The 14140-nt window shown below is 43.8% G+C and overlaps 1 protein-coding gene and 1 long non-coding RNA gene across 6 annotated transcripts in view; one reads left to right on the forward strand and one right to left on the reverse strand.

Annotated features, from left to right (window-relative positions):
- The window catches only part of PTPRQ (protein tyrosine phosphatase receptor type Q), a 447893-nt gene that overhangs the window by 296819 nt on the left and 136934 nt on the right, over nt 1-14140 (reverse strand). For all 5 annotated transcript variants that reach the window (XM_056574450.1, XM_056574451.1, XM_056574448.1 and 2 more), the window contains exon 22: nt 3402-3471. In XM_056574450.1, coding sequence (XP_056430425.1) covers nt 3402-3471 — 70 coding nt within the window. The remainder of the gene's footprint in view (nt 1-3401; nt 3472-14140) is intronic.
- The window catches only part of LOC130369328 (uncharacterized), a 37923-nt gene that overhangs the window by 19595 nt on the left and 4188 nt on the right, over nt 1-14140 (forward strand). Inside the window, exon 2 of the long non-coding RNA XR_008892720.1 lies at nt 2127-2267. This is a non-coding gene — a long non-coding RNA (uncharacterized LOC130369328). The remainder of the gene's footprint in view (nt 1-2126; nt 2268-14140) is intronic.

Here is a 14140-nt window from a genome sequence, read left to right on the forward strand (position 1 = left end):
TAAGCACCGGAGTACCCCTTTAAAAAAAATGTGATGTGTATATGTCTTATCAGGAAAAAATAGATTTAGCTGTCAACGGGAAGGCTACAAAGTAGCCAAACTCAATAAATCCTTGCAGAATGAGAAAAGGTGCAGCTGGCTCAAATCTATTAGGAAACAATTCAGGTTAGAAGGAGGTTCACACTGGGCGCTTCTGTGGCATTTTTGGAGCATATTTGTTTATAAACAGTTGCCAAGTGTGAGAAATCTATTTCTTCTGTATCCTGAACATTTTTGCACATGGCTGATATTATGGCTTTGTACATGTATTGGGAGTCATAAAAAGGCACTTATAGTATGCTACGGGGTTCTTTATCCCTTTTAAAACCGGACTTAATTTAATTTTTGCATTTCAATGTTTACCTACTTGCCTTCTAAAAGCTATTTATTTCTTCACCCACAGAGCCATATGAGGGCTTATTTTTTGTGACACCATGGCACTAGGCACTAGTACTAGGGCTGCAATGATTAATCAATATTATCAATAGAAAACAATAATGGAAATCGTTGTTGACATGGTCTTGATCGTAAGGGGCCATGACCTAGTAACAGAGTATTCCAACTCATTTGACTAATTTCCCTGCCTTTTAGCCACTCAGTCTACCCACAAAAGTCCCCCGACATCTCCCCTTACCCTTTGGTGCTGGCCTATAACACCTGCTGAAGTACATCTGAGGTCACGGCCTGGAGTGCGGTTTTCTTGTCCTCTGTGCCTCTAGTCACAAGAAGCCTATGGTCCTGACATTGCGGGAGCCCCTCTGTCTGGCGAGAAGCTCTGATCTCCATCCTGTGCGGTGTCAGATTTTCCTGGTGCAGGGAGGACGGCCATCACTAACGTCTGTAAACTACTACTTCTGCCCTGTAGCGAGGCTTATAGGTTAACCCTTAAGGTGCTATCCCCTCTTTTTTCTTTCCTGGTAAACCTTCAGGTGCTGTCCCCTCTCTTTTCTCCCCTGTTAACCCTTCAGACGCTGTCCACTCTGTTCTCCCCCCCCCCCCGTTAACTTTTCATAATGTATTCCTTACTTCCTCCAGTGCTCCCGTTAACCATTTCCTGGTCTCCATATCCCGTTATTTAAACCGATTAATCGATTAATTAAACCAATAATCAGCCAACTAATGGATTTTACAAATAATCATTAGCTCCAACTCTAAATTAAGCTTTTCACGTTACCATAAAATGTAACTGAAATTTTTTTTTGTAGGGTGAAATTGGAAAAAAAAAACTATTTAGCATATTTTGGAGGTTTTGTTTTTATACCGTGCAAGTTAGGGAAAAACTTACGTTATCTGTAATTCATGCACAGTTATTTAGTTTCTTTTACCCCCTTTTTCTCCCCTGGAGGTATGTGTACATTTTTGAAGCGTGTAAGTTTCCGCAAAAGGACGCACCCATAAGTCCTACCTACTTCCAGCTCTGTGGGATGCACTGAAGGAGATCAGCGGTGGGAGCCAGCTTTCAGTCACAGCTGGGATCCAGACACATCTGCTAAGACCGATATATCGCACCTGTCTCGGCGGATTTAACCCCATGGATGCCATGGTCAGTACTGACCACTGCATCTATAGTATTGACTAGGGAGGGGACTCCCTCTGTCTCCCATTGAGGACCACACCATGCAATTGGGTCCCAATGGCTGCCATGGCAGCAAGACATGTATATTCATATGGCAGTCACAAAAGATCTAATATCATGACGTAAACCATCAGATGCTATATAACAAAGGTATTTTTGCATTATCTCTAGGGAAAACTTGTAAAACACAGCACCACAAGTGGCACAACATGACAAGAGCAAGTACTATAGAATCATAGGGACTCCATGTGTCATCATCCAGGTTGCAGCCTTTTACTGCTAGTGGGGCTGGTTAGCTAATCAGAAAGCTGGGATGTGTGACCAATCACGATCAACCCTTGCACTGCATACACTCTCAACAAGACTATTTCAACAGGAGACCTGCTCACCATAGGTTCCTGAAACTCTGGTATCACTGCCACCACTAGCATTCCTATACTTGTGTAGACCTGCTATTAACCAGACCCTTACTCTTCTTGGCTGCTGATTTGGACCCTGTTTTACTCTCTAGGCTTCCAAACCTTGGACTGGATTCTGGAACCTTGGGCCTGCCATCTGCTGATTCTGCCACTACATGATCTTCTTGATTTGATCTTTAGACTGTACCCTGACCATCCATTGCCTGCTGTTACTGTCAATGTGTGCCTTCCAGGTATTGACCCAGATAGAGAGACCATTCTTTCTTGTTGATAGCTTAATGTCCTTGAAGGGATTATCACCTAGTTGGGTTTGCCTTTATCAGAGCAAGTGCTCCTAGTAGGTGGGGCAGAGGTGCATGGGGAGATTAGGTTTGCTATTCCTTGTCCATTTTATTACACAGACCTTTTTACAGTATTGTTAAAGGGGTTCTCCACTGCCTGGTTGCTCCGGTTTCAGCGTCCGGAAGTTTATTACTCCGGACGCTGTGTGCAGGCTTCCATGTTCGAGCCCGCCCCCTCATGACGTTACACCCGCTCCCTCGGGATGTCACGCCCGCCCCCTCAACGAAAGTCTATGGGAAGGGGGCGTGACTGCTGTCACGCCCCCTTCTCATAGACTTTCATTGAGGGGGGCGGGCGTGACGTCACAAGGGGGTGAGCGTGACGTCACGAGGGGGCGGGCGTGACGTCACAAGGGGGTGGCCTCGAACACGGAAGCCCGCACACAGCGTTCGGAGTAATAAACTTCCGGACGCTGCGAGTGGAGCTCCGGAAGGCAGGGCAGTGGAGAACCCCTTTAAGTACAAGGAAACAATAGATACCTGTAACCACTTGTAAAAACATAGCCACAGTTAGTTGTCATGCAAACAACCCTATTATGGATCCATGGAATATAGAATATGTACATATACATATATATTCAGATGATATAAGTGGCAGGTATGCTGATGAAGTTAGTCCACAATCTGGTTCTGCACATGACATTCAGTTGTCTGCGTCAGCCCTTTATGTTGCAGATCTGAATTTGTCAAAACTGTAAGGCTAGGTTCGCACTATGGAATTTCCTAGTGGAATTTTGCTTTGAAATTCTGCTAGGAAATTCCGGTGCAGCAGAATCCCATTGCTGGCAATTGGTTTCTGTTGCACAATGCGCATGCAGGGAATTTCAGCGGCAGACGTTCCACCACTGAAATTCAGTTAGTATGTGAATGTGGTGGTTTAGGGTTTGTATAAAACTGCACAAGAAGTGAATTTATCATTGAGCACAGGTATCATTGTTCACTGTATGAAATGCATCTGAGACGCAGAGGTCAAGTGTTTGTTATATTTCAACATGCAGTTCATTTGCTCTGTGTAAAGTTTCTTACCGCTTTCTGCAGTGTTAAACAGAAAAGAATCACTGTACGATCCAATGCCAGCGCTGTTTTCTGCAGCCACCTGGAATAAATCAGAGGAAAAGGCTGGGCATTAAATTTCCAAGTATTTAAACAGAAAAAAAAAATCTTTAAAACCTTACAATACAATATAACAGCTGGTATAGTTACCCCCAACTATTTTTCTCATGTGTGTTACAAACTGTAGTGCATAATATCGTATAATAGCCAACAGAGAAAACACATTTTGTACAGTTCCAAGATGAATATTGTTACAGTAAAATAATCTGTCTGTAATGCTTAACACAGAAAATACTATGTTGAACACAATGGTACAAATGCATCATTGTGCTGTAGCCTTAAGCTGAGTTCACACATAGTTTTGTCAGTAATTTAAGCCAAAACCAGAACGGAAAATCTGCACAAAAAATATTCACATGGGTGGAAATCTGCAGCAAAAAATACGCACGTGTGAACGTACCCTAAGTTACATTCAAATTGGCAGATTACCTGTGGAATTCGCTGCAATTGATTGATTTAATTGGTCCGAATGAAAATCTGCAAATCTGCCTCTATTGCGGATTTTCAGATGACCCATTGAAGTCAATGGTAGCAAAATCCGCTGCAGTTTTTCCGCAGTAAATACGCTGCAGAAATTCCGCTGGTAATACACCCATGTGAACTTGCCCTAAAGGTACATTCACGCGTACAGTATCCTGCACATATCTTATGTGCAGGATTTAAAGCTGTGTTTTGTCATTTTGTTTAAATTGAAATCTGCAGCATAAAATCTGCAGCTTCAAATCCTGCGCATCAAATATGCACAGGATACTGTATGTATGAATATACCCTAAAGAGGTATACCTTTTTGCACCACAGAGGTGGGGCCTGCATTCATCTGATATATGACCCCTTCCCATCCTATGACATATATTTACGTCATTGGTAGAAACACTAACGTGAAATTATGTATATTTATGTCATGTAGCATTATTTGTCTACGAAGCAACTGTGCCCACTTCATAGAGGGTGAATGACGTCCGCTATCAAGGCATCTTAAGGATGAAATAACAGTTGCTGGGGGATTTTGATGCTCATCAGACCCCTGAAGCAAAATTGCAAGGGTCCAATTAATTAAATTTGCTTCTCCTTGCCTCTGTGCCTTTCGATGGTTGCTCTGTATGTACAGGTTGCTAGTGACTTCAGTGCGCCTCCCACAACTGCTGAACATTTTCTCACACGTAAATAGGCTGCTGTAGAGCTGAAATTCGCTTATCAATTATGTTGGGTAGCATCATAATCCATTTGCAATTTTCAGCTGCAGAAATTCAAATGCGGGACACCCCATAGGGTATATAAACATGCTGCAGATTAGTTGCAGATTTTCTGCAAATGATTTGCAAACAGATCTTCAGCTCTGCAACTGATTTTTACTATATTTGTTTGTTTGTTTTGGAGCAGAAAAACTGAAAATCTCCTGTAGCAGATCTGCAGTGTGTAAACATACTCTTAGGGTATGTTCACATTTATTATATATGCTCCAGATTTTCTGTAGTGAATTTTATGTTGCAGATGGCGATGTAGGGCCTGGTCAGAGGTGTTGACCTTACTCTGGGGCCGGGCTAGAGGTCACAGACAAGATCCAGCCAAGCTACCTGAGACAGCGGAGGATGATATGTTGCCAAGACAGCACCACATTAAAAATGAAAGAACTACACAATTTCCTGTCAGGAATAGTTCAAACAAAGACATGCGGAATGCCCCATAAAATCAAGCTTTGCATAGCACCAAGCCTTTTCTATTTTTACAGTATTGCTAAACCTGCCTTGCTATTTTTGAACAGTCCCTCTAACTAGTGTTATAGTGTCCTAGGACTGATAGGATAAAAAAAAAAAATTGTCACATAATAGAAATATTCTAGACATTTATTAAGTAAATGTCTACTACCAGCTTCCCAATTTAACTTGTTGTCCTTTATTTTTCTATATTTATAAATTAAATACACAGCATTTATAAATGTATAGCACTTCGTAATTGATCTTTATTAAAATTTTACAACATGGTCAACTTGGTCTCCTTGTTGCCTCCATTGTCTGTGTCAAGACTACTACAGTGTCACTTTAGCAAGCTTGCTGTAATATTTCATTGCCATTTTTCAACTCTGCTACATCCTGTCTGCAGGCGCTCACTGTGTATAGTAGAGCATCAGCATACAGAAGTGTGAAAGCAGCGGCGGTACACATACCAATCCCCTGCTACACGCAGTGACTACTGGCAGTTGGGATGTAGCAGAAATATTACAGTAAGCTTGCTTAAGTGACACTTAAAAAGTACCTAAAGCTCTGTACCTTACCTTTCTTCTTGCTCACATAGTGCAATCTCACAGCAGGCATGACATCACTGAAGCCTGCTGGGGAACCACTTCCACCCTTACATTCTAGCAGATAACATAGGAGCAAAAACCAGCACAAAATTGTTCCATTTTAATAAAGGTCAATTACCAAGAGTAACAACTTTTTAAAAGCAGTGCATTTATTCATATTTTTCCAGGTGTATCCCTTTTAGGGTAGGGTCACACGTTGCATATGTGCAGCATATTTGACACTGCATATTTCAGTGCTATCAAAGTCTATGGGTGTTTATTTTAACTTCCATAGACTTTGCTAGCACAGGAATATGCAGCGTTAAAGGGGTATTCCAGGAAACAATTTATATCAACTGGCTGTGGAAAGTTAAACAGATTTGTAAATTACTTCTATTAAAAAATCTTAATCCTTCCAATAATTTTCAGCTGCTGAAGTTGAGTTGTTCTTTTCTGTCTGGCAACAGTGCTCTCTGCTGACATTTCTTCTTGTCTCGGGAACTGCACAGAGTAGAAGAGGTTTGTCATCAAAGAGCACTTAGACAGAAAAGAACAACTCAACTTCAGCAACTCATAAGTACTGAAATGATTAAGATTTTTTTAATAGAAGTAATTTACAAATCTGTTTAACTTTCTGGAGCCAGTTGATCTATAAAACGAATTTTTTTTCCCCTGAATAACCCCTTAAAATACACAGCGGATGAGCTATCTGTGAGGCTTAACCCCTTAAGGACCAAGGACGTACCGGTACGTCCTTGGTCCTGCTCTTCTGATATAACACGGGGTTACACAGTAACCCCGCGTCATATCATGGCGGGCCCGGCGTCATAGTGAAGCCAGGACCCGCCTCTAATAGCGCGCAGCGCCGATCGCGGCGCCGCGCGCTATTAACCCTTTAGCCGCGCGCTCAGAGCTGAGCCGCGAGGCTAAAAGTGAAAGTGAAAGTTCCCGGCTAGCTCAGTCGGGCTGTTCGGGATAGCCGCGGCTAATCGCGGCATCCCAAACAGCTGACAGGACAGCGGGAGGGCCCCTTCCTGCCTCCTCGCTGTCCGATCGCCGAATGACTGCTCAGTGCCTGAGATCCAGGCATGAGCAGTCATGCGGCAGAATCGTTGATCACTGGTTTCTTATGAGAAACCAGTGATCAACATAGAAGATCAGTGTGTGCAGTGTTATAGGTCCCTATGGGACCTATAACACTGCAAAAAAAAGTGAAAAAAAAAGTGAATAAATATCATTTAACTCCTCCCCTATTAAAAGTTTGAATCACCCCCCTTTTCCGATAAAAAAAAAAAAACAGTGTAAATAAAAATAAAAATAAACATATGTGGTATCACCGCGTGCGGAAATGTCCGAATTATAAAAATATTTCATTAATTAAACCGCTCGGTCAATGGCGTGCGCGCAAAAAAATTCCAAAGTCCAAAATAGTGCATTTTTGGTCACTTTTTATATCATTTAAAAATGAATAAAAAGTGATCAATAAGTCCTATCAATGCAAAAATGGTACCGTTAAAAACTTCAGATCACGGCGCAAAAAATGAGCCCTCATACCGCCCCATACATGGAAAAATAAAAAGTTATAGGGGTCAGAAGATGACAATTTTAAACGTATTAATTTTCCTGCATGTAGTTATGATTTTTTCCAGAAGTCCGACAAAATCAAACCTATATAAGTAGGGTATCATTTTAATCGTATGGACCTACAGAATACATATCAGGTGTCATTTTTACCGAAAAATGTACTACGTAGAAACGGAAGCCCCCAAAAGTTACAAAACAGCGTTTTTTTTTCAATTTTGTCGCACAATGATTTTTTTTCCCGCTTCACCATAGATTTTGGGGCAAAATGACTGACGTCATTACAAAGTAGAATTGGTGGCGCAAAAAATAAGCCATCATATGGATTTTTAGGTGTAAATTTTAAAGAGTTATGATTTTTTTAAGGCAAGGAGCAAAAAACGAAAATGCAAAAACGGAAAAACCTCCGGTCCTTAAGGGGTTAAGCATTATAATACAGTAATTGAATGTGTATATATATCAGCCCCAGCAATAAAGCCAACTTCTGAAGGTTCTTTTAAACCTCTGTTTTGTGATATCTGGCTTGCAGATTTGTGTGTGAAGGGTAAAGGCCTTGCACTGGAGTGTTACAGGAGTGGGAGGGGAACAGCATTCAATATTACAGCCTTAGTCTTCCCCAATGGGAAGACAGAGTTCTTTAATGGTTGCGAAAGTTCAAGTCTATCTTTTAATGCTGCTGTTTGGGCACTTACTGTCTCTGTTGTAGGGCAGAGGCTCTGAGCAGGAAGGTACTATAATATCAGTTCCTGTTTCCTGTCCAATGTGCTTTAGCACAACACATTTTTCTAACTGTATTTAAGGGATAGAATGTTTATAGCAACTGTAAAATATATAGAATATAGGATACCATAAATAAGTGCAATAACGCTACTAGAGATGAGCGAATTTCTGGAAAATTTTATTCGGCAGATACAAAATACAATTTGTTTTGGCTATTTCTGGCCTCCAGAGACCTCAATAGGGGTGTAGAACACTTTGTGGCAGCATGAGGAGACCATATAGTGGTTGAATGACACAGCGTGGAGGTGGCAGCAGCACGTGGAGAACATATGGTGGCTGAAGGACACAGCCTGGAGTTGGCGGCAGCATGAGAAGACCATATAGTGCCTGAATGACCCAGCGTAGAGGTGGCTGCAGCATGAGGAGACCATATAGTGCCTGAATGACACAGCGTGGGGGTGACGGCAGCATGAGGAGACCATATTGTGGGTGAATGACACAGCGTGGAGATGGCGGCAGCATGAGGAGACCATATAGTACCTTGATGACACAGCGTGGAGTTGGCGGCAGCATGAGGAGAACATATAGTGGCTGAATAACACAAAAGGAAAGGTGTGCAAACCACGATTTTAGGTCGACCACGATTTTAGGTGCGGTGGGAAAACCGCATACGGGGCAAAAATTAGCCGACCGGAGTCAGCGTTTCACTCCGGTCAGCTCATTGAAGTGAATTACATACGGGACCGCATGCGAAGGCATACGGGAGCGCAAGTTTTCAGCTCCCCCTGCCGTATGCGGTCCCGTATGGGACAAAACGTAGTGTGAACCCAGCCTGACTCGGAGAGACTCCCTGCCTCCATCTCCACTGCATACTGCCACAGTGTGTCTGGGTCCTCTGTCTCGCCTTCCTCATAACCCTCTAGCTGCTCCTGCTCCTCCTCTCCTCAGATGACTAGAGAAACCACCCATCTAGCGCAACCTAAACTGTGCTCCACTGTGCCCCTCCCCCCTCCTCCTCCTCCAGTTCAGCCCCCATAGGGCTCATGTGGCCGTGAGATGTAGGTGCCACGTCTCCAGTGCTGCTGGAGCCATTGTTTCCAACACGTGTTGTAGTAGATGTAGAGAGCGTGGTGGCGGAAGTAGCGTGACCTGTCCAAGTTGCTCCAAGCAGCTGTGCAGGAACCACATTCATCCAGTGGGCCGTAAAGGACATGTATTGTCCCTGAACGTAGTTACAGCTCCACAAGTCGGCACTGCCGTGTACTTTGGTACACACCGACAGGCTCAAGGACTGGCCCACCTTCTTTTACACAAAATTGTGCAGGGCTGGTACTGCCTTCTTCGCAAAGAAATAATGGCTTGGGACTCTTCACCTTGGCTCGGCACAAGCCATCAGTTCTCTGAAAGGTGCAGAGTCCACCACTTGAAAAGGGAAGGACTGCAGCACCAGCAACTCGGACAGGACAGGAGCACATTCAGCTTGAGTGGGCGCATACTGTTGTCTCTTAGACATGGCTTTGCTGACGGAATGACTGACTCGAAGTAGGAGGGGCAGGAGAATCTGGAGCGACAGAAGATTGGTATGTCACACAGCTCCTGTGATGTTATGCAGCAGGCTGGACCACCTCATCGGAGCCACAGTTCTCCCAGGCCACTTTATGGTGGCGCTGCATATGTTTACGCAGGGCCGTGGTGCCAACATTGGGACCCTGGCCACGCTTCACCTTCTGGTGACACATCTTCCATGTGGCCAGGTTAACATCTTCCGGATGCTTGATTTAAAACTGCCACACCGCCGAGTAGCTGATTTTCCCACCAATAGTCTGCACTGATTGACTGCTACTTCCGCCGACTCCAGGAACCCCTGTTCCACTACTTTCCGGGAAGGTAGGCTGCCGCGAAGCAGGTGGTCTACCCCAGGCACGTTTGGCTCCAGACTTTCCACTTCTGCCACCATGCTGACTGCCAACCATGCTACTACCTTGCTGGCTCAGCTGCTGCCTCACGGGCAACCTGCAACCCTCTTCTCCTGATGATGATGATGATGAAGCCCCTTCTGCACTCAGATCCCAAGTGTGATCGGCTTCATCATCATCATCATCGTTATGTCTGCACGTCACTGATGTCCTCCTCAGGTTCCTCAACAGTGCTTGCTTCAGGAGCCTGAACGCTCACAAGACCACCTCCCACGTCATTCTCCTTATCACTACTTGCCTGCCTAGCGGAGGAAGCGGCGGATGTCTCCCCCACTTCTTGGCTGGGCAGTAGCTGCTGACTGTCCTCTAGTAGATCATCCTCACTAAATAGTGGAGCTGAACCCACAGCATAAGATACTTCTGTGGGGGAGGGAACAGCATGGGATAGAGGCAATGGGAGGACAGGAACTGCTCCCGGGCCATGCCAACTGAGGGGTATGTCTGAGGAACCCACCAACTGTTGACTGGGGGTGTCAGATGTCACTTGTGATTAAGTGGATGACCGTGTTAACCAATCTATAATGGCAGATGGGTTCCTGGTCGAGACACGACCGCTAGCTGATACCGTGAGCTCAGGCCCCTCGCTGTGACTCCTGCTGCCACTATCCCCTAGTCTGTTGCGACCTCTGCTTGATGAGCCCCTGCCACTCCTCTGTGCACGTCCTGGCACTTCTCTGCCTGACATACTGTATATGAAGGGAGTACAATACGCTCCACTATGCTCATAACAGTATTTGTCTACAACACCAGCAGGTGTGTACTTTTGTCTGGCCTTTCACAGTATCTAGGCCTTTAAGACTTTAACATTAACAAAAGGGTACACTACATAGATGTACGCACAGGTTACACTTAATAGACGACAATACGCTTTTAGTGCTCTGCTCACCCTAACTGGCTGGCTAGTGGCTATTATTAGCTACTATTATCAGTTGTTGTACACACCAGTGCTGCAGCACACATTCGCTGTGTAATACACTGGGAGTGACTGGGAGGTGAATCGCTGCTGTAAAATTCCCTTTCTGTGCAACACACACTGCTCTCTGTCTCTCTCTGCAATAGAACGCTGATGTGACTGGGAGGTGAATTGCTGCTGTAAAAATGCTTTACTGTGCAACACACACTGCTGTCTGTCTGTCTGTCTGTCTCTCTCTCTCTGCAATAAAAGGCTGAAGTGACTGGCCGAAAGATGGCTGCCGATTTATATAGGGCTGTGACATCACAGGGGTGGCTGGCTGCTGATAGGCTGCATGCTGCTTGTGATTGAGGGTCATCCCACTGACCCTTGTTCCTGCCTTCCCAGGATTCCTTGCCTCATGTTCTCACATGTGGATCCGCCATTTTAGATTTCCTGGAGCGCACTAAATGGAGTTTAATGAAGCGATTTGCGTGATCGAATGATGGCGATATTCGCATTCGTTGCAGATCAAATTTTTCCTGGAATTTGTAACGAATTCGGATTCGTCAGATTCCATTCGCTCATCCATAAACACTACCGTTGCCCTGGAACTGTTGACAAATGAAATTTTATAACCTTTCAACAGTAATGGACATTGAGGTAGTTCAATCCAATTAATACACACAAATACAGGCCCAAAGATAACAACAAACTGGTTGAAGATTAAATAATTGTAAGGGGGCCTGTTTGCATGATTTTCCACTGTGGATTTAGATGCAGAAATTCCACAGTGGAGCATTCCTGTGTGGAAGAAACCTTAAAGTTTTTCCATGAAGCACTGGCCAGTGCATTTTTAGGGTACATTCACACAGTGATAACTTGCAGCAGGTTTCCTGCTGTGTGAAATCTGCAGTGAGTTTTGCTACCATTCACTTCAATGGATCTGGGGGCAATCTGCAAATATGACTATTGCAGATTTTCCTCTGACCCATTGAAGTAAATGGTAGTAGAACTTGCAGCGAATTTCCTGCAATGGCAATGTACCCTTAGGGCTCATTCACGCAAGCAAATTTTCTGCTGCAGATTTGCTTCAGCAGATTTTGCTTCCCATTGAAGTCAATGGGTAGCAAAATCTGCTGAAGCAAATCTGCAGCAGAACTGTAGCAGAAAATCTGCTCGTGTGAATGAGCCCTTAGGGTGCTTTCACATGTGCGTATTTTTGCTGCAGATCTGCAGATCTCACCAACCTACCTAAACATTGTTGCAGAAAAGTACACCAAATTATTTCCTAATGTCAGCGGCCATTTTCAGCAGGATGATGTACCCTGGTGTATGCAACATTGTTCTGGAATGGTTTAAGGAGCATGACAAAGAATCAAAGTGTTAGGCTAGAATTCCACAGAGGTTTTTGCCCTGCGTTTTTTTGGCTTAAAAACAGCAGAAAAAACACCAGAAAAACTGTCACTGCTTTTCTGCGTTTTTTCTTGCGTTTTTACTTTTGTGTGGAATCTTGCTTTTATTTTTTTGGCCCCTTTGGCATTTTTTTTTTTGGCCCCTTTGGCATTTTTTTTTGTACAAAATTAGTTGGGTACCAAAAAAAAAAAAAAAAAAAGGATGCAGTAGGGACGTGAAAAAATGTATTTAACTAAATGTTTTTTTTATAACAACATTTTTATACATTTTTTTTATAAAGTGTGTGTGTGTGTGTTTAACTTTTTTTCTCTTTTTCTTTTTTTTAAATTTTTAAAGTAGTACTACTACTCCCAGCATGGGACACACTGTTCCATGATGGGAGTAGTAGTACCTGTAATAATAGACATATCGCCCCGGGTATCAGTCTGACACCCGATGCGATCGTCCATTATATAGCAGAGATACGGCTCTATAAAGCGCTCGCATCTCTGCTCTGTACTCTGAGTGATGTTCTATTCACATCACTGGCCGTTCATATTTTCGGCCCAGAGTGGTGATTGGCCGGATGGTTGCAGCTAATCACAGCTCTGAGGGAAATATGAATGAGTGAGTGGCCGGAGTATAGTGCAGAGATGTGAGCGCAGGAGAAAGCCGCTCCATCTCTGCTATAGACAGGACGATCACAGCGGGTGTCAGTAGTGACATCCGCTATGATGTGTCCTTAACTGCAAGTACTACTACTCCAAACATGGAGCACACTCTGCTCCATGCTGGGAGCTGTTGTACCTGCTGCTCTTCTATGGCCCCCTGCACTGACGTATATATACACATATTCCAATTTCCCACAGAACAGTGTGTTCCATGATGGGAATAGTAGTACTACCTAAAAAATGTTGGAAAAAAAAAAGTGAAAAACACACACACACTACATTTTTAATATTGTCGGCTACATTTTTAATGCTTTACCCGCCCACATAAATTGATCCCTGTTTAAAAATGAATAAAGATTTTGTAACAAAAAAGATCAATTTCATTAAATACAATTATTTCCATCACTACTGAATCTTTTTTATAATTTTTTTTTAATGGTACCCTACGAAATTTTAATAAAAAGGTATCTCCATCACTTTTTTGGATCGCTAAAGTCCAAAAAAGAATAAAAAACCACCTGAAAAAATGCCAAACTAGGTTTTGTCGGGCGTTTTGAAAAACCAGCCTCTGAGTCCAAAATTGCTGAAAAATGGCAAAAGGATAAAAAAATATGCCAAACTGAAAAACGCCAAGTGGATCTGGCATTTTGCAGTTTACTATTGACTTGCAGCTAACATCTGGACACGGCGTTTTTTCGCTGAAAAAACGCGTGTGCGGGAAAATTGGCGTTTTTTACGGCATTTTTGAAAGAAAAAAAACAGTAGAATTCCAGCCTTAGGGTACATTCACACGAGTGGACCCACAGCGTATTTTACTCTGCAGGTCCGCCACTGAAGGACCCCTGCATGGTGGCTTTACATGTGCCTGCTCGGAGCAATAGCACGCTGCTACGAGCAGACACACTGCGATGTGAGAGTCTCTGCACGCATGCGCAGTATACCCGCACATCGCGGAAGCTGTCGGCCTAGCTCATGGAGCTGAGGGAGCAGACGCGATGCGTGCGAGTACACTGCGCATGCGTGACAACTTGCACATCGCAATGTGTCTGTTTGTAGCGGTCCTTCAAGACGGATCTGCAGCGTATAATACGCTGTGGATCTGCTTGTGTGAATGTACCCTTAAATTGGTCTTCAAA

Source organism: Hyla sarda, chromosome 4 (genome assembly GCF_029499605.1).
Source record: "Hyla sarda isolate aHylSar1 chromosome 4, aHylSar1.hap1, whole genome shotgun sequence".
Taxonomy (NCBI): Eukaryota; Metazoa; Chordata; class Amphibia; order Anura; family Hylidae; genus Hyla; species Hyla sarda.